This window comes from Urocitellus parryii, chromosome 11, assembly GCF_045843805.1.
Source record: "Urocitellus parryii isolate mUroPar1 chromosome 11, mUroPar1.hap1, whole genome shotgun sequence".
In the NCBI taxonomy this organism is placed as follows: domain Eukaryota; kingdom Metazoa; phylum Chordata; class Mammalia; order Rodentia; family Sciuridae; genus Urocitellus; species Urocitellus parryii.
The window spans coordinates 12,129,211-12,157,018 of NC_135541.1; the positions used below are offsets into that span (position 1 = coordinate 12,129,211).

Below are 27,808 nucleotides of genomic sequence, written 5' to 3' on the forward strand. Positions count from 1 at the left end.
ACACCCGCGCCCAGGGAGGGAGCCCCCTCTGCCCTCGCCTGCTGCGGGTGTAAGACACTTCTGTGTCCCTCTGTCTGTCCTGACTTCTTCCTTCCCTTCTTCTCCCCATTCTTGTATCCATCCCTCCATCCACCCACCCACCCATTCTTCCTTTGTCTCTCCCTTACTCCAGCAATTACCAAACACCCACCATGTACCCCTCAATGTCACAGAGGCCGAGACACCATGGCCAACCAGCCAGACAGGGGCTCTGCCCTCAGGGAGCCCGTGGGGAAGGACGTGGGCAGCTGGCTCAACCAGGACAGTGACTTTCTCCTTGAAAGATCCTTGACTGTTCTTAGCACAAAAGATCTTAGAAGCAAAAAAACAAAGTCCTTTTGGATGGAACGTCTCGCTCTGGCTCTCGACCCTTATTTGTATCTGAGATTGCAATCCAGAGAGATTAAGTGGCTCGATCAAGGTCACGCAGAACAGGAGTCTTAGAGGCAGCATGCGAATCTGCAGTTATTCCCCCAGGTCACCCAAGGAAACTGGGCAGAGACGTTCAGTCATTTGCCAAAGGGAGCTTGGATTTCCACCGGGGGGCAGGTTGACTTCCCAGGTTCAAATTCAAGTGCTCCTTGTGCCCTGTCCTTCACAGGTGGCTGTTCTCAGTCGAAATGGACAAAGCTGAGCTGGTGTAGGAGCTGCCCAGGAGAACACCGCTGGGCAGGTGGGAAGGGGGCAAGATGGGCTCTCTAGACTCACTCAAGCCACTGTGTGTCTACTCTGCCACTGTGTGTCTCTGGGAAAGCCAGTTTCCCTCTCCCCCCGTCAATAAGAGCAGATCGTCCAGGTTGGCTGGAGGGGCGAGTCCCAGGTCTGCCAAGTGGGAGCAGCAGCCTCGACCCCCTCCTGGGGTCGAGGGTTATATGTCCGCACGAGTCCCTAGGACCCTGCCTGGTGTCCATGAGAGGTGGCTTTGTCGTGACAATGACTACCCTGTTAGGCTCTGCGTGGTGAGGTGCTGCCCTGCTCCCCGGCAACCTGAGCCTCGGCCACCTGCAAACTCAGCCTCTCTCCAAGGCAGCCCACGGGGCCGGCTGGGGCCGTTCTTCCCTCACTCCTGACTTAAAAAAAAGAAAGACGCGATCCTCGTTATGAAGTCTCTGAGGGACAGCTCTGGTGACCGCGGGGGTGAGAGCAGGAGACGCTCCAAACCTGGGGTCCAAGGACTCAGCAGGGTTCCAAGGCCACCTCCTCTGCCCGCTCAGGGGCGGCCGCCTCCTTCTCTGCGGGGCAGAGGTGTGACTGAGCACTTTGCCTGCCTGAGGGTGGCGGCAGGCCCTGTCGCCCTGTGAGGTCCCACCTGGCTGTAAGACATGGAGTGAAGATGCTTCTTTTGGATAGAGATTTGAATGTTCCTCCAAAATCCACGTCAAAAACTGAATCCCCAAGGCGCCAGCGTTAGGAAGCAGGACCCCAAAAGCTAACTGAGACATCGGGGATGGATGCCATCACCATGGGGGGGGGGGTGTCACCACTAGAATGGGCTCACTGTCACTGAGGGGTTCACGACCACGGGGCGCGTTCCTGAGAAGAGGACGAGTTTGGAACCCTCGGGCCCTCCCACCTTCTGCTATGGGGTGTCCCATGCCCTTGACCTTGGACTCAGCTTCTAGAACTGTAAGAAATTAAACTCTGCTCTTTACAAATAGCCCGACCTCAGGCATTCTGTTACAGCAGCACCGTCACAAAGACAAGGACCGAAAACGAGCGGTGGGGGTGAAGTCCTAGAGCAGCACAGGAAGATCCGGGCCCAGCGGGTCTGAGTGGGCCTGAGACCGCGTATTTCCGCCTCAGCTCTGGGTGCTGAAGCTGCTGGTCCGTGGACCACGCTGGAAGGAGCAAGGGCTTAGGGGTGTTTTTCTTTTTCTTTCTTTTTATCTCTAGGATAGATAAAGAACTAAAACTAGGATAGATAGAGAACAGTAAAAAACCAAATAACCCAATCAACAAATGGGCCAAGGGACTGAAGACACTTCTCAGAAGGTGATATACAATCAATCAACAAATATAGGAAGAAATGTTCAACCTCTCTAGCAATTAGAAAAATGCAAATCAAAACTACTCTCAGATTTCACCTCACTCCAGTGAGAACGGCAGCTATCAAGAATACAGACGACAACAAGTGTTGGCGAGGATGAGGGGGAAAGCACACTCAGACACTGCGGACAGGACTGCAAATTGGTGCAGCCAATCTGGAAAGCGGTATGGAGACGCCTTGGAAAACTGGGAACGGAACCACCCTTTGACCCAGCTAAAAACGGCATACTACAGGGACACAGCCACGTCGATGTTTATCGCAACTCAATCCATAATAGCTAAACTGTGGAACCCACTTAGATGCCCTTCAGTAGATGAATGGATAAAGAAAATGTGGCATGTACACACAATGGAATATTACTCAGCCATAAAAGAGAATAAAATCGTGGCACTTGCAGTTAAATGGATGGAGTTGGAGAAGATAATGCTACGTGAAGTTAGCCAATCTCAAAAAATCAAATGCTGCACGATTTCTCTGATATAAGGAGGCTGATTCATAGTGGGGTTGGGAGGAGGAGCATGGGAGGAATAGACAACTCTAGATAGGGCAAAAGGTGGGGAGAGGGAGGCCGGGGGCAAGGGGGTAAAAAAAGAAAGACGGTGGAACGAGATGGACATCACTACCCTAAGTTCATGTGTGAGGAAGACATGGTGGTGTGAATGTACTCTGTACACGAGCAGAGCTCTATGTGTAGTGTGTAATGTGAATCGTCATGCGTTCGCTGTCACAGATAACAAATCAGAATAAAAAGTTACAAAAGGAATAAAGAAAACTTATGATCTTCATCACTGAAGCCTTCAAGCCGGTGACCTACATGCCACCTGGCAGTGACCGCACTACACAGAGGTTAGTGGGAAAGGAAATAGTCCGTAGGACCTGCGGGTGGCCTGAGGAAGTCCCCGCTCCCTCTATTTTTAGGACCTCTGACCCTCACTGTACAAACAAAAGGGTCATCAGAGGAGCACAGGACCCCGAGGCAGGACCCTAACACCCTTGCGGCTGGCGCCAGGCAGCGGGGACGTCGGAGCGGAGCTGCTGCTCCTGGGTCCCCCGCTCCTCGGCCCCCACACCTGGTGTCTCTGCCCCAGAAGGACCTTTGGGGGCAGCCCCTCACCGGCTCTCTGCTGCTGGCCTCCAGGAAGCCCTGCTCCTCACCTGGCCAGCTAAAACCCACCTGGCTGCCCCGCGTGCTCCCCCAGGCCCTCAGAGCCGGCCACCTGCTGCTCACCGCCCTCCCTGCAGTCCCTCCACCTGCCACCTGCCCCCCCCCCACCGCAGCCTGGATGGGGAGCCGTGGGGAGCCGGCAAGGTGTCCCCGTCACCTGGCGAGGCGGCGGCTGGGGACTTCCTTTCCATCCCCTGTGCGCTCTCCCTGCTGGCCACCTGAAAACCCAGAGGACTTGGAGGCCAACCTCGCTTTAGGGGACAGAAGGGGCCACACTTGACTCACAGCGGAGCCCGGGTGGGGGAGGGGAGCAAAGAGGACGGGTGCCAGGGGGAGGGGAGGCGCTCTGCAGGCAGCCTGGGTGGCCAGGGTTGAGTGGTGGCCCCCTCAAAAGATAAGTCCGTGTCCCAGAGCCTGTGAAAGTGACCTTGCTCGGACACAGGGTCTTTGCAGGTGTAATCAAATTCAAGGTCTCGAGGGGATGTGTGTGTGGTACCGGGATCGAACTTGGGGCACTCTGCCACAGGGCCACATCCCAGCCCTTTTTAGATTTTTATTTGGAGACAAGGTCTCACTAAGTTGTTGAGGCTGGCCTCCAACTTGTGATCCTCCTGCCTCCGTCTCCTAGCAGCTGGGAGTACAGGTGTGTGCCCTCTTGCCCAACACAAGTGTCCTTTCAGGAGATGCAGAGAGGAGAGGAGAGGAGAAGCCACAGGAAGACAGGGCAGAGATGGGGTGGAGCAGCCTCAGGGTGAGGTAAGTCGCCTGGAGCCAGCGGAAGCTGAAAGAGACAAAGGACCCTCCCCTGTCTTCAGAGAGATGGGGCGGACACCTTCATTGTGGACTTCAACAGATGGTGAAAGGCCACATTTCTATTACTTCAAGCCACACAATCTGCCCTAACTTGCTATGGGAGCCCTAAGAAATAGCGCAGGTGGAGTCCCACGATGTCACTTGCTGAGCAACTCTGGAAAAATTGCCTAACCTCTCTGAGCTCATTTATGGATGACTTTCTCACCCATAAAATGGGGCAGTAGGATCCATTTTATTAATTCCTTCAATGGACGTTTACCAAGTAGGAGCCACATGCCAGGTGCTGAGAGCTCAAGGTACAGAGAGCGCGATACGCTCTGGGAGCTGCCAGGAGGCGGAGGCTGAAGCCACACTGGGGGCGGTTGAGCTGCAAGGGCAGGTGGGGACAGGGACCAGGGACGAGAGCCACCGTGGAGGGGCAGGTCTTCCTCCCAAGTAGCGGGGAGGCCCCGGGCAGGTGGAAGCAGGGAGGCCAGCCTGGTCAGATGGGCTGGAAGGTGATTTGAGACGCAGGGTGGACAGCAGGCTACCAGCCAGAGTGACCAGAGAGGAGACTCCAGTGGTCACCTGGGAGGAGGTGAGGTGGCTAGCACGGGGACGGCGGGTGTCGAGAACGGGGCTGGATCTGAGTCACTCGGAGGGAATGGTCCAGGAAGGAGCTTAACAAGCCCCAAGGAGCAGGGCAGGGTGTGCCGCTCACCCCGGTGGCCTCCCTGCGCCAGGTGGCCTCGGGGACCGGGACACCCACGCTGAGGCTGCCAGGGCTCCCCTGGCCGGTGGCCACCCACACTCACCAACTTAGCACACCCACTTACCGTCCTTGAGTGAGAAGCTCAGAAGGTCCTGGGGGAAAGAAAGCAGGAGTCACTGATGAGCTGATGGGCAGCTGAGGTCAGGTGTTGGTTTCATCCTGTCTAGGGGAGGACAGTGGGCAGCGCCCTCGGCCCACCCCGTCCCCAGGGAGCAGAGGAGGAGGGGAGGGCTGTTGATCCCTAGGCCTGTGGCCCCACGGCGCAGAGCATGTTACCAGCTTCTGCCTGTCCTAACTGCACACAGAGGAGGTGAGTGACGTGCCCAAGGGCACACAGCAGAGCGGCTCCTTCAGGAGAGAGGCAGCTCCAGCACTCCAAGGTTCGAATCCTGCCTCAGCTACTTATGGCTGTGTGATCTTGGGCAAGTTACTTAACCTCTCTCTGTCTTGGTTTTCTTAACGATAACCTGGGGATGGCCATACAGGTTGAGCATCCTTCATCCAAAAAAAAAAATCCAAAATCTGAAACTTTTTGAGCAACGACAAGATACCACCGTGGAAAATTCCAGGTCAGGAAACTTTGTTTCGTGTACTAAATTTTAAAAAATGTTGTATAAAATGACCTTAGGTTAGACCCGAGTCCCGTCACCACGAGATCTCATCCTATGTGTGCAAATATCCTAAAACCCATAAAAACCTGAAATCTGAGACAGTTCTGGTCCCAAGCCTGGATGGCGGCTCCCGTATCACCATCTTGGGAAGCTGTCTAGGAATTCAGTGCCTTCGTTTCCGCGGGGGATCAGCACCTATTAAGTGCCACGTGATTACAGCACCTGGGGTGGATCTCCACAGTGCTGATCCAACGCTGGCTATGACCGTGGGCTACTTTACCTTGAGCCACCCGCCCCACTAAGAGCGATGTTCAGACTGACGTGGAGGGGGACTATGGTTGCACTGTCCCCCGGGAGTGGCCAGGTGCCAGCCTACCTGCGTGATGGCCCCCTGGCTGCCCTGCAGGGCGGGGTCCTTGGATATACTCTGAGCGAACAGCTCTGCCCCTTCGCTCCCCAGGCCGCTGGTGAAGGCAGTCATGGTCGGCAGGACGGCTTCGGACAGCGCCAGCCACCTCACCAGGCCCGTCACAAACTCGGTGCAGAAGGAGCTGCAAGACAGGCACCGCTTAGACCCCGGGCTTGCGGGGACCGCCTGGCCAGCTGGAGGCCGCGTCCCGGGAGAGCCAGATGTGGTCTCTGGTGAGGTTCGGGGCCGGGGAGACGCTGGAGTAAAGAGGCCACCCCAGGGCCACCGGACTGTGAGGACAGAGCTGGGTCCCGGGCAGTCCAACGAGGGAGCCCCCAGGCCCCTGCGGAGAAGGAGCCCTCCACCAGGTGTGCTCAGGTGAGCCCCCAGCGCCGGCTCTGCCTGGGGGGGGGGAACTGTGGGCATCGGGGAGACTCGGCCCCCCAGAGACCAGTAGGTCGCCCCCCTGGCACCCGCCCAGCCCACTCCTCGGTGCTGCTGCTGGCCAGGAGAGACGCCTCAGGCCAGCGCTGCGCTGGAGCGGCCAAGAGCCTGAGTTCAAATCCTGGCCTCCCCCTGCCCTGGAGGGAACTAGAAGAAGCCGGTCTGAAAGGAAGACCATCAGGGCTGCCCCCGGATCAAGGCCTGGCGAGGGAGGCGGGGAGCCGGGTGGGCAGAGCTGCCATGTGTCTCCAGGGGAGACCCAGCTGACCCCCGGGAGTTCTCAAGGTGGGACGGCCCCCAGGGGAGCGCGAGGGTGGGCCTTCATACCCCGCGTCTGCCAGTCATGGACATGGGAACCCCAGGGAGGGGCAGGATCCTGGGCAAGGTGGCTCCCTGAGCAGGCAGACCCAAAGGGGACAGACAGCTGAGGGCTCTGCTGGCCACCTTCCCTCGAGCCTGGAAGGGGAGCAGAACAGCGTAGCCCCTGGGAAAGTCACTCGACCTCTCTGTGCCTCAGTGATCTTGAAGGCACAACGGAGCAGGTGGAACAGGAGAGAGTCAGACCCGGACGTCCAGCCCGGGGAATCCTGGCTCCCTTGGTGACAGCCTCGTGTCCCTACTTTACCTCTCGGATTCTCCCCTCTGCTGTAAAATGCAGATGATAACAGCGCCTGCCTCGGGGAGAGGAAGGACACGAGCAGGGCCTGGCTCCTGCAGAGCCGCAGCCAGCGGCAGCCCCGGCTACTGCCGACTGCGGCGATAGCACGGGCCCAGCCCCTGCCCGCTCCTGGGATCACCCGGGTGGCTGTGGCCTGTGCAGGCCCGACTCAGGGAATGACCGAGCCAGGTGAGCATTGCTTAGGGTCAATGTATATCAGGGATGGCCCAGGGCCAAGGGCAGGGGCCAGGCCTGGCCTTGTTCACAGAGAAAGTCTGGGATGAAGAGAAGCCTCTGAGAACAGGAGCAAAGGATAAAGAGCACGGATCTGGGTCCAGCCCCATCTGCCCCCGGCCGTGGATCCTGGGCCAGTGACTCCACTGATCTGTGCCTTGGGCGCTTTTTTTTTTTTTTAATTTATTTTTAATCTGTAAAACTCTGGCGATGACGAGGAAGCCTATTTCATGGGGGTGGTTGGAATGACTAAGTGAGCGTTTGTCACGTGCTTAGGACAACACGTGGCACACAAAAGCCACCATAAACATACTGTATTCACTGCGTAACCATCGCAGATTTTAAGCCACATTTTTTGCAAAGAAAAGTGGGGCGTGACCGTTATGTGAAGGTTTTTTGGTTTGTACTGGTGTGACTTAAAGATCATCTATTACTAAACGGTCTTTGGGGCAAAATGAGGACGCTGGGATACTTGTGAACATTCCTTAAGGTGGTGGTGACGATTATGCGATGAAATTCATTATTTCTTTATCACCCACGTGAATTAATACATATCTATGTGAAGTGTCAGGACAGCAATTTATCAAATGACAGACAGCAGGCTGGCGGGGGCCCCGGTCACTGCTGCTGGCAGGGTCGGCGTCCGGTTGGAGTACATGAAGATCAAGCAGCAACGGCAGATGGCAGAGTGACAGCTGCAGTCCCCGAGCCAAGTGCTTCACACGTGATGCCCTGTTCCATTCTCACCCAAACCCCTCGGGGCGGGAGGCACCCTGGCGCCCCATTTAGAGACAAGGAAACCCAGACCTGGACACTAAGTGACAGCTCCAGGTTCAGACCTCCATCTCTTGGAGCTGGTGGCCACCTCACCTATCGCAGAGGCTGACCCTGTCTAGTGACAACTGAGCTCCACCAGGCACTGGTCACCCCCTGGGCAGGGGCGTGGACCTGCCACTTTGCCCTCCCTGACGTTATAGGTGAGCGCCTGGGCTGCAGAGGCTCTCACGTCCCCTCCTGGGAAGGGGCAGAGCCCCACTGGAATCTGGGCTTCCCCACTCCTGGTCCAGAGCTCCTTCCCCTCAGCAGAGGTCAGCAAACCCTACGCAGGACAACTCTGGCCCATAACTTGATCTTATAAATAAAGTTTTATTGGCACACAGCCACACACACTCCATTACAGACTACGCACGGTGGCTCTGGGGCCCCAGCAGCAAAGCCGAGTACTGCAACCCAGGCCCCTGGACACAGGAGCCTAAAGCCTCCGACCCTTGGCCAAGGAGTTGCTGACCCCCACTCTGGCCCACCCATTTCTACATTTTTAAAAAATAAATAGAATTATTGTAAGGAAGGGCATCCATGACACCTGCAGCACAGATCAGAAATCAATATCATAGAGGTTTGTTATGTTCCACATGGACCAAAACCACCACGGGGTGTTTCCTGAAGATAACACCCATCTTTAAAAAGATGGAGGTTTTAAAACACTCGCTGTGTGCCTCAGAAGACAGATCAACCCCTGGCAGCCACGGCTTCCTGAATGCCCTAAGGCAGGGCCACAGCCCCTCAGCCTCCTGGGCCCAGAACGGTCCCTGAATGAGGGTGGCGGGGGACCGGGGACGGCAGCTCACTGCCCGGTGCCCTCCTGGGTGGTGCCTGGGACAGGGCTGGCACACAGTCCAGGTTCATAAGTGTCTGTTTCTGGCAGGAAGGTTTGCAGAGCTCTCTCTGGCCACGAGCTGGTCTATTAGGAGGGGGTTATCAGGAAGGGTTCTCAGGCTAGGGAAGCTTCCAGAAAGAGGGAGTCTTCCAGCCTGGCACAGGTATGGGCCACGGCTGGGAACACATTGGCCTTTTGCAGGGGATGGAGGCAGGCTGGCTTGGGAACAGGACGTCTGAGATGCTTTCTAACCTGTAGACAGAGGAGGGGGCTGCCTGATTAATTATTGCTGTTTTTGCAAAGCTGGGGGCCAACCCAGGGCCTGGGCATGTCCTTCATTATCAACGAGAACACCGGAGACTCACTGGGCAGCGGCTCTGAGATGGGTGGCAGGGGCCATCGACTCATCCCTCTCGGATGGTGGCACAGGTGGTGCTGGTAGTTTCTCTGCAGCCATAATTCCCCGTCCCCTTCTTTCTGGCCAGCAGAACCCACCTCCCATGACGGCAGACACCTTTATTTGTTCCCAGGTCCCTTGGTAGCTGAGGCATGTGACTGAATCTAGCCAATGACACACAAGGAAACCTTCTTGAGGGATTCTAGGAAAGAGTTCTTCCTGCCTTGAGCCTTGTCCTTTGCAGGTGTGATATATGGAGCTGCAGCAGCTATTTTATGATCAGGGGAGGAAGGCCAAGAGAACTAGAGAGAAGTCAACCCCAAAGACCTTTTGAGGTACCATGTCAATCCTGGAACTACCTATTTTTTGACTTCTTGCTAAGTGAGAAGAATAAAACTCCTACTCTTTATTTAAATTTATTTTAGTACTGCACCCTATTACTTGCAGCCAAAATACCCTGACTGGTAGGAATAAGTTCCAGGAAACTGGGGCAACAAAAATAAGATCAGAGGTAGCAAGCCACCATTGCCGTTTATTGAGCACTTACTATGTGCTAGGCATTGTGTTGTCTGTTCTACCTGTAGTATCTCATTTAATCCTTGCCATCACCCTGCAGGATGGGTATGGCCATTTCACTTTGACTGCGGTTCAGGAAGGTTAGAAAACCTGCTCCAGGTCACGTGCAACTGGCAGTGGCAGAGTCAAGATTTGAACCAGATCTGAGTCAAACACCCGCAGAATGCCTCCTCCTCGCTTACGACGCTATCAGTCACCTGCTTTCCTCCTCACCAGCCTTTACTAGATGCCTTGGCCACACCAAGCAGAGTGCAGGGTCCGGGGACTCAGAGATGGGCAAGGTGGCACCTGACCTCTGGGAGCTCTGACCGGAGGGTAGAGGGTCTAGAAGAGTTCCAGGGCTCTGTGTGGTGGCCGCCAAGGGTCACAGCCTGAGCAGGTGGGGGCAGGTCGGGAGGGCTTCCTGGAGGTGGCCCCCAGGGAGACGAATGTGGTCAAGTGCTCAGTCCAGTGGAGAGACAAAGAAGACAAAGAAGAGAGACCCAAGTCCTCAGACGGCTCAGGCCCCGAGCAGCCTACTCCTGAGGGCCACCAAGTGTGGGGGGTGTCAGATGCAAGAACTTGTCCCTGTGTCCCCAAAAGTCTGCTCCCTGTCCTGTAACGACGTTTCTGGCCTCCTACGCTCTCCCCTGGCCTGGGCCTTTGAGGCACAGTTAACCTCCTGTTTCTGCCTCCCCCTGACCTCTACCAGCTCCCACCTCCACTCCTGCCTCCCCGTGTCCCTCTGCCCTCCCGCTGACATTAAACACAGCACCTTCTCCAAGCTGAGGTTCTGCTCCTGCGACACCCTGACTGAGCCTGTCACGGCACTTCTCATGTCTGTCTGCCACTGCCACACCGGCCAGGTGGTCGCCCCACTGTGTGTAAGCACCTTGGGGGCAGCAGCCAGGCCCTGTGCTCCCGTTTCCCACACGGAGATGGCGCTCACCACATGCACAGGTCGTGAGGGAACAGATCCGTCCCCCAAGGACTGTGACCTCCTCGGGAGACGGTGCCGGTGCCATTCATTCTATTTGCATATGTCTTCCCGTAGCTGGCGCACAGTAGGTGCTTAAAAATGGCTGGGGAAGTTGCGGGCGAGTGGATAACTGAGGGGTGTGACCGCGGGTCCCTTCGAGGCGAGGACACTGGCTCCCCGTAGGGCCCCCAGGACCTGCCAGGCTGCTCGCAGCGAGGCCTTCCCTTGGTGACACTGAACTCACCTCTGCTCAGGTTCCGGGAAGAGCTGGGACAGGGAGATGGCACAGAGGGCGGCATAGGCGAAGCGGTTGGCCTCCGTCAGCTCCCGGCCCAGGGGCAGATGCGGCTCCTCGGCAGAGGGCTCGGCCTCCGGGGGCTGCCTCCAGCCTGGCCTGGTCCCTGCGGCCATTCCCAGTCCTGCAGGAGAAGAGCCCGTGAGGAGTGCTTCCAGGGGGACAAGGGCCACCGGGAGGGGACACAAAAATCCTAAGCCATAAAGGAAAAGATGGATCATTAGACTTTGTCAGAGCAGAGAGTTCTGTTTGTCACCTTCAAGAGGGTGACACTGCCCCCCCTCACCATGGGGGATCTCCAACAGGCGCACAGATAGGGGTTTGTGTCCGCGGGGTGCAAACAAGGCCTGGAAGCGATTAGGAAAAAGAAGGCATGCGAACTCCAAAGTGGGCCTCCCGGGAGCACTGACGGGCAGGCAGAGGCTTCTGGGTGAGGGACGGCTCTCTATCTCGACCGGGCGGTGGTGACATGAGGGTGATTCTATTTATCAATCACTGAGCTGCGAGGGAAGGCACAGGCTGGGCCAGACAGCCCTGGGTGTGAATGCGGCACCTTCCCCTGGTAGACAGGGACCCCGGCAGCCCATCTGTCTCACTTAGATTTATTTGCCTTCAAATGGAACCAGGCACAGCTCCCTGCAGGAGCTACGAGCAACAGACGACAACCCATGTGCGCTGGCGCTCGCAGAATGCTTGCAACACAGCCGGGCACGGGGCTCCTGTTTCATGAGTGAAGCCATGTGGGCTGGGCGCGGTGGTGCACGCCTAGAGTCCCAGCGGCTCGGGAGGCTGAGGCAGGAGGGTCATGAGTTCAAAGCCAGCCTCAGCAGCTTAGCAAGGCCCTAAGCAAAAGGGCTGGAGACGTGGCTCAGTGGTCAAGTGCCCCTGAGCTCAATCCCTGGTACCAAAAACAAAAGAACCAAACAAATAAATGAACTGTTCAGTTGGTGCCTAACACAAGGAATAATAACCGCAGCTGGCCGGCTGTGGTTTTGTTTCTTTCTGCAGCCATTGCACACCATTGCACACCATTGCACACCGAGCTCACCCCAGCCCGGGGCTGTGATGTCACACACACTGTCTCAGTGTGCTGAGGCCAGCTGCCAAGGGAGGAAACAGGGGCAGAGGAGAAATAACTGGACCCAGGTCACGCAGCCAGCAAACGGTGGCCTGACAGAGCCACGCCAGAGCTCCTGGCCCGCCACCTCCTGTTTTGAATGGTTGTCCCATTGACAAGAGCTTTCTTGTCTAACAACCACACCCCTGGCCGTTCTTGGTCCCTAACACTTTGTTGCCGCCCAGCTGAGCAATGGCATTTTTTTGTTTTTTGTTCTCAAAATATTACTTGTATAGAGGACTTATTTAGACAAATAACTAATATTTCATTGGTTTTCAAAATAATTCAGAGGTCACTAAAAGCAACAGATCAACATTCCTTTTTACAGCAAGTCTGTTTGCCAAGCACTTTCCAATCCATTTAATTCTCACTAGTGCCAGGCAAGGGTAAGCAGGGCACAGACGAACATGATTTCCTCCTTCGAGTGAGGAACAGGCCCAGAGAGGCCAAGCCATTTTCCCAAAGTTACACAGTGAATAATTGATGAGATCCAAATCAGCCTTCTGACTTTAGACCTCAGTTCCTCTAGGTGAACACAGGGATCTTTCCTTTCTAGTTTCCGGTGGAGACACTGGAAGTCAACCTGCCAAACTGATCTCCAATGGCGTGGTCCAGGAAACTCAAGCCTGGGATAAAGTGTGGATTTCCCTGATTGGAGGATCAGCCCACAGCAGGGTGGTGGAGAAAGGGGACACTATGAGCCACGTGCTGAGGCCACACGGAGTGTGACAGCAGCATAATGTCAGCACACTCAGCGATTCGCACTCCCCTGAGCAACACCCCTGCACCATCTGAGGGCTGTGGTAATTGCACCAATTACCCAGAGGAGCCCGGGCTGGTGTCTGGGGAGCCCCATGTCAGTTCTTGATTCAAGAAAAAAAACAGCCTTCCATTGGAGAAGCATGACCTGGCTTGCTCAGGGGACACCGGGACATGCTTAGCACCCAAAAAGCTCAGCTCAGCCTGAATCCATTCCACATACAGGACACTCTAGGCCTCCCGCAATGCATTCCCCCACAGCAGCCCAAGCGACCTTTCTGTCATACCTATTAGTCTAGCCACGCCCCTGCTTAGAGGCTACCAAAGTCTCCCCAGCAGGGCAGGCCAGGGAAACCTGCTCCGTCTGGCCCCAGCTGCCCAGGCCTCCACCTCGCCCTGCCGGCCTGTCTGGCTCACTCTGCGGCGGCCACACTGGTGGTCTTTCTGCTGTCAGTGTGCAGGCTGGTCTCCTCCCCTGAGCCTCTGGCCTGCTGTTCCCTGACCTCCACATCTGGGCTCAGCCTGAAAGCTGCCTCCCCAGACAGGCCCTTCCTGACCCCCCAGCTCAAGCATCTGTGCCCCTCTGTGCCATGGCCCTGTTCTCTGTGTTCCCCCAGCTTCCCGGGCAGCCCGGGGCACCGCAGACGTCTGCCAGAGGCCTGTTGGAGGAACGGAGGGGAGAGCAGGCCACGTGCAAGGCCTGGCCTGGCCTCGGGCAGGTCAGGGGACCACTAACGCTGTCCAGTCCCTCCTCTCTGGGGGCTTCTCTGGTGGGAAACAGGCAACAGCACACCAACACCTAGTGGAACAGGACATCAGTCACTCGGTCACGGGTCACCGACACAGAGGTGGTAAGTGGTGCAGGTGTGGCTGCAGGATCGGGGTCTCCACAGCCCCTGTGGACAAGGGAACATCGGGCAGGAAGAATCAGGGTGGGCGGGGCGGGCGGAGCTGAAGTGCAGCCACAGGAGGCGGTGGACGCTCTCTGCAGGGGCAGGTGGCATTCCTTTCTGCCCAGGCCTGCAGGGGGCTGGGGAGGCCGCCCTGGGTGGACAGAGGGAGGAGGGGGCTCCAGGGGAGATGACAGAACAGTGGGATAAACGCTGTGGCCCAGGAAGTGGAGGGGCCCAGAGGGGCGCTCAGGCCCCACATTGACTCCTGGGGAAGGGGACAGACAGGAGCGAGCCCGACAGGGCGGGAGGAGCAGAAGCAGGACCCAGAGGTGGAAGGAGCCATGCTCTTGAAGAACCAAAAAGATGTCCAGCACAGCCAGGGCGTGGACAGTGGGTAGGCATGAGGGGACAGGGAAGAAGGGCGTGCCCAGGGTCACGCCCTGGGAGCCCAGACACCCAGGCACAGTGTTCAGACTTATCTGTGAAGGTGACAAGTTATGCTGGGGACACAGGCAGGGTAGGTGGGCCCTCCGGGTCTTATTTCTACAACTTCCTGAGTCGATACTAATTTAAAAATAAAAGTTAAAAAAAAAATAGTAGGATGTCTGTGCAGAATTTTACACATATTTTCTGAAGGTCTAAGTAAATCACCAATAAATACTTACCGCCACGGCGAATTAACACATTATTAATTTAATAAACATGGCCTGGCGCCAGGCACCTTGCTACATGCTGGGGACAAAGACCAGAAGGACAGCCCCCGAGCCAGCGAGGGACAGCACAGAGCAAACCCCCAAGCTCTGAAATAAGACTCGTAAACAATGGCCAGGGGTCTGAAGGAGAAAGAAACCTTAAGAGTTACTCACTGAGGTTTCCAGAAACAACCGTGGGCCTCCCCTCTCTCCGAGTCCAAAGGCAGGCTGTTCAGCTTCTGGATGGTTCTTCAGAGAAAGGTGCAAATCGCCTTGGGGGAGCAAACCAGAAAAACCAGCCTGTGGGTCCATAGGGCGCCAGGCCTGGAGGAAACCTGCAGGGAGGGAGCCAGTTAGCCTGGAGCCTGCCCTGCCTCTGTCCCCCTCTGGGCCTCTGTCCCTGCGGGTCCCTCCATGGGGCCTTTCTGGGCAGGAAGCAGGCAGCCCCCACCCACTGACCGTTCACCAAGTGCCAGAGCGGGGCCTCAACAGCGCACCTGGCTTAGCCCGGGCGCACAGATGTCACCCACACCTGTGTTCTGGTGCCCAGCTACGTGCCTACGGAGAGGGTGCTCAGAAAACGCTGGTCATAGAAGCGAAGGCCCAGGGTGGCTCTCAGGTTTAAGAGAGGGTTAGATTTCCATGGCTCTCTCCCTGCAGGAACCCATTCCCACGCCAGACTTCTGATGGGAAGGTTAGGGGACCAACAGATGAGGATGTGGGAACACGCAGTTAGGAGATTAATTCCATACGATGGCCCCGCTGTGCTGACCCCATGTGCGCTCCTTTTCCAAGAAGCAAATGACCTGCAGCCCCGACTGGCCTAAGTGGACAGGAGGTATGGCCCGTTTCTCAGCAAACTATGCGCTCACTGCAGGAGGAATGCAGCCCCAAGGTCATGCTGATAGGAGGAAAACCCCGAGTTATCCTGAAGGAGACGGCTGTGACCAGTTCCTGAAACTCTGCGAGACACGGGTGGTTCCTCCTAATCTTAAAATCTGTAGGAATGTATGGTTCCGAATCCAATTAGAGATAGGAAGGGCGGCAGAATAGAATAGGCATTATGATTGCTGTATGTATATAGGTGACTCTATGACCAGTGTGATTCTGCAATCCGTACAATCAGAAAAATGAGGACTTATACCCCAATGGTTTCAAATGTATGAATTGCCAAGATCATTGTAATGTCATGTGTAGCTAATAAAAAATAAATACAATTAAAAAAAGAGAGCTGCAAAAAAAAAAAAAGAAAGAAAGAAAGAAAGAAAGAAAAAAAAGAATCCAATTAGAGGTGGGCACGGTGACACAGGCCTGTGATCCCAGCGGCTCAGGAGGCGGAGGCAGGAGGACCGTGAATTCAAACCCAGCCTCAGCAATTTAGAGAGGCTGGCTATCAACTCAGTGACACCCTGTCTCTAATTAAAAAAACGGGCTGGGGATGTGGCTTGGTGGTCCAGTGCCCCTGAGTTCAATCCCCTGGTCCCCAAAAAAAAGAAAAAGAAAGAATCCAGATAGAAACAGTCAGCATGGGCCAAGGTGACCTACAGTTGCCATGACAGTGGGGACTTGAAAGCCTGATGTCACCCTGCTGTCCGTCAAGTCAGAAGGTGGACCTGGACGGGACTCTCTGGAAACTTCTCTGGGATTCCCAATAAAAGTGGAGTGAGTGCAGGAGACGCATGTTGTCCCTCTCCTTTACGAGAGGAGCCACTCTGTCTTGTCCCCACTCAGGCACTGTGAGTGTCCCCTTTCCCTTGTCCCTTTATAAACTCATTCCCGCTAATCTGAGGGACATGTCTGCGACCATTCTGACTTGATTGCAAGAATCAGGGTTTGAAGAAGGGGTCTTCACGGTACCTCAGTGTCTTGGAAGGTTCCATCTCTGTGACAGGAAGGGACATGCAACAAGGGCCAAGAGTCTGGAATTACCCAAGGGTGGCTCCAGGGCCCCTCAAAACGACTACAACATCCTCCCAAATCATCCCTGAAAGGTGATATCAGAGATATTTCTGTGTTTCTCACATTTTCTGCCATAAATACATATTGCTTCTGAACTCTCTAGAAAGTTTTCTGGAATATCTTTATCTGCAGGAACAGACATGTTCCAGGAAGAAGCTGGCAGAGGAGGGAGGGAGGCTGGATTCTGGATTATTATATTTTTTTTTCCTGTATGTGTTTTTTATGTTTTGTGAATTTTCAAAAATTGAGTAATTATCAATTTTAAGATCAGAAAAAAAAATTTAAGTGACAATACTGTGTGCTGGACTGTCCCACAGTGGCCGGCAAGAGTCAGCCCAGTGCCTCTCTTCCCAGCTGTGCTCGGTGACAGTGGCAGTCTGAAATCGGCACAGCGGGCGCACACCACAGGACTGGCGAACGCTGCACGTCAGGGCTTGCTTTTATCCTAGACAGGTGGCTTACCAGCATGCCAGTATAATGCCTGTTTTACAGAGCCAAGAGGCCAGAGGGTGGTACCTCCAAATGTTCACGATCATGGTCTCATGGTGGCAGGGGCCGAGGGACTAGAGGTGATTAGTTTTTGTTTAATTTTTTCTGTATTTTTTGCATTTTCTGTCAAGCATTTAGTGGTGGCTTTTATTATGGAAAAAGATAATGAATTAAAAATAACCCTGCTTTTCCAAACCCTGAGGGGAGTGTTTTAGAAGGTCCCGGCCCAGGTGGCCAGCCAAGCCAGGCCACTGAGGTCATGACACATGACCTGTTGTTAGTAACAAGAGTGGCCAGGTGGGAGGGAAAGACGGAGGCAGTTCTCAGCAGTCCATCATGGTGGATGGGGACAAGGGCACCAGCTCTCTGGACTGTCTGGGTGGATGGGCTGAGCTGTGGGGGAGGGATGTGTCACCTGTACCATGTGTACTGATCCGATCCAGGGGCCAGCCCAAAGTTAAGACGGCGTTCTCAAATGGGTCTGACAGGCCACACTGATTTGAGACTCTACTGGGTTCCTGTGGCTAGAAAAAGATCCCGCCGGTCTGGCCAGCAGGACCTCTGCAAGTCCAATGTGCACAGGCTGGTCCAGCAGCACCGGGGAGGAGGTCACTGATGGAAGGAGTGGACCCTCCCAGGAGTCTTGTCCCCACCCAGGCTCTGTGAGGCCACCCAGGAACTCCACGAGGCCCACACTGGACCCGGGAGAGCACTGGCTCCAGGGAAACCATAGATCCAGAATGAGAGCAGCCGTGCCCACGGCTGGACGGCACAGCCCAGACTGGGGTGGATGGGGAATGTTCTGGAACAGGACAGCCTCATTCTGTAGCTGTACAGTTACGACCTTTGTTTAGTGAGTCACATCCACCACCAAAGAAAACGCTGACTGAATCTTTTGTCAGTCCCGGGGGTGACATTCCACAACCCCTGTCCTCACTCCAAAGCTCCCGTGGAGGGGCTCGGGGACAGATGCCGCGCTGTGGGCAACCAGCGGGATCTCTTTGCAGCAGATGAAAAACACTCAACTCAGCGTGGAGGAGGAAACCAAATAAAGTCAATATTGTCCTTGAAAAGTCGCTGAAATTATGCTTAAGTCTGCCTGCCCTAGGTCTTCAGAGGATCGCACTCAAGAATGAACTCGTTTTTCCAGCTGTGGCCTCCTCCACACCCCCCAGCAGTTGGTGCAGATCAAGGTGAAATGTGAATGGTCTGTGTGGGGCGGGGCAATGTTCCTCCTTCTCCTATTTCTGGTCACAGTTGAATTTTAACACGATTCTGCAGTGCAGTCAAATAACTAATAGAGAGATGGCTCCCGTATCTTGGGCAGGTAGAAGATCAGTTGTTTAGAGGTAAGGATAAGGAAAAGCATTTAGCTAAAGAAATCTCGGCTGAAAATTGTAAAGAAAAATAACAAAACAAAAAGTTGGTTGTTTGAAAAAAAAATTAAAATTGATAAACCCTTAGCCATTGATAAACCCTTAACCTTCCTCTACTAACAAAGAGGAGCAAGGAAACTCAAATTACTAACATCCATGATGAAAAAGGAAATATCACAACAGACACTACAGAAATACAGAACATAATTAGAAATTATTTTGAAAATTTGTACTCCAATAAAATAAAAAATATCGAAAGCATCGACAAATTTCTAGTCATATGATTTGCCCAAATGGAATCAGGATGATATACACAAGTTAAACAGACCAATATCAAGCAATGAAATAGAAGACGCCAACAGAAGCCTACCAACCAAGAAAAGCCCAGGACCAGATGGATACACAGCTGAGTTCTGCAAGACCTTCAAAGAAGAACTAACACCAATACTCCTCAAATTATTCCATGAAATAGAAAAAGAGGGAGCACTTCCAAACTCATTCTACGAAGCCAATGTTACCGTGATTCCAAAATCAGACAAAGACACATCAAAGAAAGAAAACTTCGGACCAATATCTCTAATGAACATAGATGCAAAAATTCTCAATAAAATTCTGGCAAATCAAATACAAAAACATTAAAAACCTAGTGTGTCACGGTCAAGTGAGTTTTAACCCAGGGATGCAAGATTGGTTCAACAATCAATAAATGTAATTCATCACATCAATAGACTTAAAGATAAGAATCATATGATCACCTCAATAGATGCAGAAAAAAATTTGACAAAATACAGCACCTCTTTATGTTCAAAACACTAGAAAAACTAGGGATATCTCAATATTGTAACAGCTATCTATGCTAAGCCCTAGGCCAACATCATTCTAAATGGAGAAAAACTGGAAGCATTCCTTCTAAAAACTGGAACAAGATAGGGATGCCCTTTTTCACCACTCCTATTTAACATAGTTCTTGAAACTCTAGCCAGAGCCATTGGACAGATGAAAGAAGTTAAAGGGATATGGATAGGAAAAGAAGAGCTCAAACCATCACTATTTGCTGACAACATGATCCTATACATAGAGGATGCAAAAAAACTCCACCAGAAAACTTGTAGAACTAGTAAATGAATTCAGCAAAGTAGCAGGATATACAATCAACATCCTATTTACAATAGCCTCAAAAAAAAAAAAAAAAAAGAAAGAAACACTTGGGAATCAACTTTAATGAAAGAGGTGAAAGACCTCTACAATGAAAACCTCAGAATGCTAGAGAAAGAAATGAAAGAAAACCTTAGAAGATGGAAAGATCTCCCTTGTTCTTGCATAGGCAGAATTAATATTGTCAAAATGATCATACTAACAAAAGCACTATACAGATTTAATGCAATTCCAGTCAAAATCCCAATGGCATTCCCCATAGAAATAGAAAAAACAGTCATGAAATTCATCTGGAAAAATAAGAGACCCAGAATAGTCAAAGCAATCCTTAGCAAGAAGAGTAAATCAGGTGGCATCACTGTACCAGACCTTAAACTATATACTACAGAGCAATAGTAACAAAAACAGCATGGTATTGGCACCAAAATAGACTTGTAGACCAATGGTACAGAATAGAGGACACAGAGACTAACCCACATAAATAGTTATCTCATACTATTTTGGACAAAGGCACCAAAAACATACATTGGAGAAAAGATAGCCTCTTCAACAAATGGTGCTGGGAAAACTGGAAATACTCATGCATCAAAATGAAATTAAGCCCCTGACTCTAACCATGCACAGAACTCAACTCAAAGTGGATCAAGGACCTAGAAATTAGACCAGAGACCCTGAGCTTAATAGAAGACAAAGTAGGCCCAAATCTTCATCATGTTGAATTAGGCCCTGACTTCCTTAACAAGACCCCTATAGCAAAAGAAATAAAATCAACAATCAATAAATGAGATGGATTCAGACTTGAAAAGCTTCTTCTCAGTAAAAGAAACCATCAGTGAGATGAAGAGAGAGACTACAGAATGGGAGCAAATCTTTACCACACGCACATCAGATAGAGCACTGTTCTCTAGGGTATATAAAGAACTCAAAAAAAAAAAAAAACACACCAAATAATCCAATCAATAAATGGGCCAAGAAGCTGAACAAACACTTCTCAGAAGAAGATATACAATCAATCAACAAATATATGACAAAAGGTTCAACATCTCTAGCAATTAGAGAAATGCAAATCAAAACTACTCTAAGATCTCATCTCACTCCAGTGAGAATGGCAGTTATCAAGGATACAGACGACAATAAGCGTTGGCGAGGTTGTGGGGAAAAAGGCACACTCACACGTTGCTGTTAGGACTGCAAATTTGTGCAACCAATCTGGAAAGCAGTATGAGGATTCCTTGGAAAACTGGGAATGGAACCACCATTTGACCCAGCTATCCCACTCCTTGGTCTATACCCAGGGACTTAAGAACAGCATACTGCAGTGACGCAGCCACATCAATGTTTATAGCAGCACAGTTCACGAGAGCTAAATTGTGGATCCAACCTAGCCGGCCTTCAATAGATGAATGGATTAAAAAAAAAAAAAACTGTGGCATATATACACAATGGAAAATTACTCAGCATTAACAGAGAATAAAATCATGGCATTTTCAGGTAAATGGATGGAGCTGGAGAATATAATGCTAAGTAAAGTAAACCAATCCCAAAAAAACAAAGGCCCAATGTTTTCTCTGATATGTGGATGCTGATCCATAATGGGGATGGGGGCAGGGAGCATGGGACGGATGGAGGAACTCTGGATAGGGCGAAGGGGAAGGAGGGGAAGGGAGGGGGCATGGGGGTAGAAAGGTTGGTAGAATGGCATGGACGTCATTACCCTAGGTACATGTATGAGGACACGAATGGTGTGACTCTGCTTTGTGTACAACCAGAGAAATGAAAAATGGTGCTCTCTGTGTGTACCATGAACTGAAATGCATTCTGCCGTCATGCATAACAAATTAGAATAAATTAATAAATTATAAAAAGAAATCCCAGCTGAGGTGTTGAGCTACAGTGCCGTCCTCAGGCCAGAAACCCTAGATGGGAGTTGGAAGGTAAAATACACACAGACCCATAGGAGAGAATCCCGTTCGTCCCGCACTTCTATCTGCAAGTCAGCAGGGAAGCCAGATGTCAGTCAGCCAGGCGTCTCTGGAGGTCTCCATGGCAACGGTTCCGGCACAGAAGAACCCAGAGTTTTGGACAATCACATGGTACAAGCAGGAAAAGAGACGCTGACCCAGAAGGAGGGTTGTCACCCCACCCTCACTTCAGCAGCCTGTGGGGTGGGCAGGAGGGTAGCACGGGATAGCGACCTGGCTGCTGCCATCAGGGTGGACGCCCAGGCTGCCTGCTTCCCTAGGGTGCACCCTGGCACAGGCCACTGCATCACTCCTGTGGGTCACACGGGGCCCCTCTCCAGTCCCCTGCCGTCAGCCCTCGTCATTCATCATGTCACATCAGGGGGGTGCCATGTCAGACCACATCGGGCCACGCCCCTCTTCTGCTGCAAACCCTCAGCCACCCTCTCACCCAGCGGAAGCCCTCGCCAAGGCAGCGAGGCCACGGCTGACCCCGTATGCCCTGGCCCTCTCATGCCTGTTCCAGCCACGGCACCCTGACCCCACGAGGCACGGGTATCATGGCCTGTGCACTGGCTGCTCCCAGGTCACATGGAGAGTCCCTGCAGGACTTCACTAAGCCACTGTGACCCCAGCTTCCTGTCCCACCCCTTGCCCATGGCTTATGCTGTGTCCCCAGTACCTGTCACAGTCTGACCCAAGAAACCATTTACTGGTCTTTGCTCATGGCTTATTACCTCTGCCCACTTACGTGTTCAAGGACAGCGGGCACTTAGGAACATTTGCTGAATGAAGGGTGGTTTCCACTTGAGATAACCGAAAAATTATCTAAGAGGCACATTTGCCTGGGGAAGAAGAGAGGGAATGATAAACTGTGATGATTGCTGGACCTATTGGTTTTCAAACTGCTCTGTAGAGCCCCGGGGTCTTCTCTGATCCTGGGGGACGAGAGGGGGTGCAGAGCCCCCGGCACCCACCCCCCTACCAATTACGACAGTCAGTGATCCAGCGACACCACTTCTGAATTCACTTTCGAAAGGACTGAAGGCAGGTGATCAAAAGGTATTCACCTACCACAATCAGGCGGCAGGCACCAGGGCCGAGAGGCAGAGGCGGCCAGGTGCCCGTGGCTGTGAATGGATACATAAAACGTGGCACAGACACAATGGAACATCATTCAACCCTGAAAAAGGCAGGGAATTCCAACCTGGTATGAGTGAGGACCTGATGAAATATGCCAATGGAAAAAGACAGAACTGGCATGGTCGCACGAGAAAGGCGGCTATGGGGGGCAGGGATGGGGAGCCGGGGGGCTGTCACTTAATGGGTTTGGAGTTTCAGGTCTGAAAGTCCAAGAGTTCTGGAGACCTGGAGCACAACGGGGTGAATATCCTTAACACTGGGGAACTGCACACAGAAAACCCTTGTCCAGGTAAATTACATGGGACGTATTGTTATCACAATTAAAAAATCTTGGTGGCCGTTAGTCACCTGCTGTGTCTTTGAAGCTTTACCTCCTTTCCTTTCAGCAATCATTTGAGGGCAGGTGCTACTATCCCCATTTTACAGGTGGGGACAGAGAGGTCTTGAGGTCAAGGTCACGGGACAGGTAATGTGGTATTTAAACCTGAGCCTGGGTCTTAGCCTGAGGCAGCCACCTTGAGTCCCCTGGCACCTGCTTTGTTTTGGTCAAGTTTCCACCCTGGGGTGGCCCCCAAAGACTTCAAACACCATTTGAAAACCAGTAAATTTGATGAATCTCCCTGGTCCCAGCTGTCCCCTGGCTCACACGCCTCTCCTTGGCCAGCCCAGCATGGTAGTGATGGCCTTGTGGGTGGCCTTCCAGCTACCCTCAGCCCAAGAGTACTCCTTGGCTCCAGCCCTGGGGTGGGGGGTTCCCACCTAGGCCTCAGCTCTTTTCTTCTCTCGCTCTGGGTCCCCATGTCCAAGTGGCACCTATTCTCATGATCCTATTTGGAAGAGACAGCTGTCCCCGTTGTGTATGGGACAAAACTGAAGCTCACCCAAGTGGAGGTCCCACTGCTGACAAGTGGCAGTCCCCCCATGCGTGTGCTAGGCCTGTGTGACTCAGACCTCAAGTTCTTCCTCACTTCACTGAGGGGGCTGCGGTGCCCTGGATGGTCCAGCTGGCCCTGGGACAGCACTGGCAGAGAAGGCGCTCAATCCCTGGGTGCGGAGAGAATCAATGCCGCACCATCACGGCTGAGAAATGGCTCCCGTAGTTTTTTGAAGGGCAGTAATTTTACATAAAGACAGGTCCCCGCTCCCCGCACGTGGGTTTCATCACTGAGCATCTACTTAGCAAACTCAAACCCATTCCTGGAAGTCACACAGGCTGGTGTCCAGGGGACAGCCAGACATCAATCCCAGCAATGAGTGTAAAATTCCACCCTGGGTTCAACCTCTTCAGATCTTCCTGCACTAGGGGCCTGGGTCATTTGCACTGTAAATTTGGGTTGAGCTAAAATCTAAGGAACTAGGAGGTGTTTATTGGGAAAAGAGATAAGGAGAAGCCCCTGTGAAGGCCCAGAGGAGGCAGGACAGAGAGTGCTGTTGGTAAGAGCTCGGAGGTAGGCTGGAGGCGGAGGCCAGGCGCGGAGGCCAGGCGCGAGTGCAGGCCTTATGGTCCCTGTTACAGGATTTTGCTCTTTTCTTCTAAGTAATCAGGAAGCCACGGCAGGGGTGGGGTGGGGGGCTAGGCACTAGGTGGCACAGCCACACAGGTCTGGCTGCCAGGTACAGAGCAGCTAAGGGGTGGGGGGTTGGATTCCCATTGCAGCCCCTGCTGTCTGTGGTGACACATTCAAGACAGGAAGACCCACCCCCATCTGCAGTTTACAACACAGCAGTGTTTACAAAACACTCAGGAGGAAGGAAAGGCCTTGCTAATCCACCACCAAATGACATTCCTCAGGTCCCTTATGTGCCGTATCTGTAGCCCTGTGGTACCCGTGCCCTTGACCACAGAGATGGTTTCAGGCTTAAAAGAAATTCTCAGGGTTCCAACCTTCATGGGAAGCACCGAATGAGCTGCGGCAACCCAAGTGGTCAACTGCGCCCACCCCACCACTCGGGGACCTTGGGTCTAAAGTCAAGAGGTTCCCAGAGCACCAGACACTGCCCTGTGCCTTTGGTGCGTTTAGGTCCTTTGATCCTCAGGACAACCTTGCAGACGGGTATTTTACAAATGAGGTTCCTGAGGCGCTCCAGAGAAGTGTCTTGCTTAAGACCATTCAGGAAGAGTCAGGTCAGGAGCTGAGCCTGCCTGTCTGCGGCTGAACCAGGCTGCAGGGTGGTCGTGCTGAAATGCAGCGGAGTGTGTGTGTGTGGGGGGGGATGGGTGTCTGTTTCTGGAGCCAGGAGGGAGCTCGGCCTCCTCACCTGGAACTCAGCCACCCCCACCTCTGCCTCTAACGTTTCTTTCCTGGGAGCAGCAACAGGTAATGGAGTCACCCGAGCCTCTAAAGAAATACACCCTTGCTTAGGCCAGAGGTGTGGCTCAGAGGCAGGGCACCTGCTTAGGGTGCACAGGGCCCTCGGCTCCATCCCCATCACAAGAAAGAAAGAAGGGAAGAAAGGAATATGCCACCCACCTTGCTTACATCTGACAGAGGCCACACTTTGCCCTGAGTGCCGTCATTTACAAAGCATCTTGATGTTAGGAAGTATTATGATCCCCATTATATAAGAAAACAGAGATCCAGAGAGGTATAGGAAGATACCCAAGGTCACACAGCTAGGAGGTGGCAGCACCAGATTTGCAGCTCAAGTCTCCAGGCCCTGTAGTGCTCCCTTGGGACCACTCTCCACTCACTCCCCCACCCTCCAAATCTCTGGGGAGGGGGACAGCTCAGGCTGGTAGAAGCAGCTGGAAAGAGACCATTGAAGGCCTAAGGCTCAGAGGGCTTAATGCTGTTCTACCACCCCTGAGGGAGGCTCCATCTCCTGCCCTCTTTGTATAACCCTCTTTAGTTGGGAAGGTTCCCATGGTCTCTCCTCTCTGCCCAGCTGTCCCTCCCCAGAATGAAGGGAGGTGTTTTATCTCACCCTCTGGAGTGTGCTCCTGAGCACAGGACTGGTTTTGATCACTCCCATATCCTAAGTGCCTAAGCAGTGCCTAAGTAGGTACTCAATAAATGTCTGGTGAATGAATGAAGGAATGGATGTCCTGGAAGTTTACAGCGTTTTCCTGTTTTCTGCAGTGTAATGAACACTTCAGGCAAAGAGAAGCAAAACATTCCCTAGAGACAGCAGTCTCTAGACGGAGACCGGGCTAGCCAGGCTCTACCAACTAGTGTGCCTTCAGGGAAGGGCACTGACTGGACCCTGGACAGACCAGTTCTGTGCCCAACCTGCCCTGGAGCAGGTAAGCCGGGTTCTTATCCTGGTCTCCATCTTAGTCGTATGGTCCTGGAGAAATCGTTTTCTTTCCCTGACTCAGTTTACCCAGCTATAAAATGCAAAGTCAGTAACAGTCATTTCCCTCCTTCCTATAACTGCAGGCCACGGGGCGAGAAGCCACGCCCCCTGATGCTGGGGACCTGGGCATTTCTCCAGACTCCCGGGACCCTCTTGGAATTCTCGGTTTGGGGTCCGCTGTGGGCCCAGGGGCTGCACCAGCGGCCTCGCTCCCCAGGGCGCTGAGGGGCCGGCGAGGTCAGAGAAGCCCAGCAATGGCGTGACCTTGGGTGGCCCCTTCCTCCCGCGCCCAGCCCAGCCACGTGCATTCATCCAGGGGGCGGTTGGGTGACCCCTGAAGGATCGGCAGGGCGCTGGGTCGCCAGGGGACGCCTGGGTGTTCGGCCGGGCTCAGTTTCCCCACCTGCCACCCGCCAGATTTCTAAGGGCACTTCCGGCTCCGAAAGCCCAGCGGCCCCGGCAGCAGCGTCCCCGCGGGGCGGTCAGGGCGCTGGAGCGCGGCCGCGGGCTGCGGGTCCGGTGCCGGGAAGGGCGCGGGGCAAAGGCCGGGCCGGGAGGGCGGGCGGCGGCTCGGGTGCGCTTACCTGGGGGCGGCGGCGGCGGCGGCGGCGATGGCAAAGGCCGCCGGTTCCTCCTGGCTCCTCCCCGGCCCGCCCTCGCCCGTCCCAGCCGCCCCGCGCCGGCCGGTTCCGTCCGATCCCGTCCTGTCGCCTGCGCAGCCACCCGGGTCGGCCGCGGGGACGTGCGTCGGGAGCGCGGCCTCCGGGGTCGGTTTGCCCAAGACGGTCCCCACCCGCCACCCGCCGCGACAGGGGTGCAGCCCCAGGAAGTGACGGGCCAACCCGCCGCGCGCGGTCTGTGCGCTGGGCGTTCGCCCTGCAGGAAGCGGGACGGCGGGCTCCGGAGAAGGGCTTCAGGGGTGCGCCCCGCGGAAACTGCTGCACAGGGGCTCGGGGCGAAGGAGACGGGAGGGCCCCGGAGCGACTCGGATGGGAAACTTGAGCAGTGCATTGGGTGAAATGCCAGACTCAGCCGTCCCACCCGTGTCGACCGCACTGTGAGTTTGCAAAGTAGAGAGACACCCGCGATCGCCCTGACTCTACTTTCGGTTTCTCCAACGCTAGTTTGGTCCAGTCTCAAGGCCTTTGCCCCAGGAGCTCCTGTGCCTGGGACTCTGCCCCCAGACCTCTTCTCCCGGTTTGTTTCTGACTTTCCAGTCCTTCAAGCGTTTCCTTGACTACTGCAGCACAGTCACTGAACAAATGTTTACTAAGCACCTACTATGTGCCAGGCACTGTTGTAAAGACAGTGAAATCACACACCAGGTAGTCCTGATATCTTTTAATCATACCATTTATCCTCTATGAAATTATTTTGTTCATTTTCCTGTTGGCTAGTTTATGGTCTGCCATAAATTCTAGAATTTAAAGGCCCCAGGCTGGAGGTCTCCACTGCCCCCTCCCTTGTTCTGTGCCCAGCCCCAGGGATTATGCTGGGCACTTGGTAGAGGGACTGGTGGCCCTAGCAGTCTTGTGAATTTTCATCAACCAGTTCTACAAGAGGGGAAACTGAAGCTCAGGTCCAGACAGAGCAGACGACACAGAGCTAATGAGGACCAGAGAAGGAACATGAGTCATGGTGACCTCAAGTCTATTGATCTCTCTCCTGGTGAAGACAGACTGGGATTGTGAGTGGGAAGGATTCGAGTGGATGGGGTCAGAGACCAGCAGGCTTCCATCTCCTTATCCACACTGGCCATTCAGAACCAAGAGGGACAGCGAGACAGTTATTGTGAGGGCCAAATGACCAGTGATCTGTAGGCTTCAAGGGCATGATGCTTTGGGCCTTGTTAAAATTGAATAATCAGCTGGTGTCATGGTGCACGCCTGTAATCCCAGCTACATGGGAGGCTG

The 27,808-nt window shown here is 53.7% G+C and overlaps 1 protein-coding gene across 2 annotated transcripts in view; it reads right to left on the minus strand.

The window, feature by feature from the left end:
- The window catches only part of Tmco4 (transmembrane and coiled-coil domains 4), a 76,716-nt gene extending 50,070 nt beyond the window's left edge, over nt 1-26,646 (minus strand). The window contains exons 1-5 of one of the 2 annotated variants that reach the window (XM_077791209.1): nt 26,480-26,646; nt 14,690-14,787; nt 11,004-11,178; nt 5,803-5,977; nt 4,880-4,907 (exon numbers count right to left, since the gene is read on the minus strand). In XM_077791209.1, coding sequence (XP_077647335.1) covers nt 4,880-4,907; nt 5,803-5,977; nt 11,004-11,170 — 370 coding nt within the window. In that variant the 5' untranslated portion in view covers nt 11,171-11,178; nt 14,690-14,787; nt 26,480-26,646. Of the gene's footprint in view, nt 1-4,879; nt 4,908-5,802; nt 5,978-11,003; nt 11,179-14,689; nt 14,851-26,479 lie in introns of both variants that reach the window. The other variant, XM_026400819.2, reaches the window with a different exon arrangement.
- Nucleotides 26,647-27,808: the final 1,162 nt, after the last annotated feature.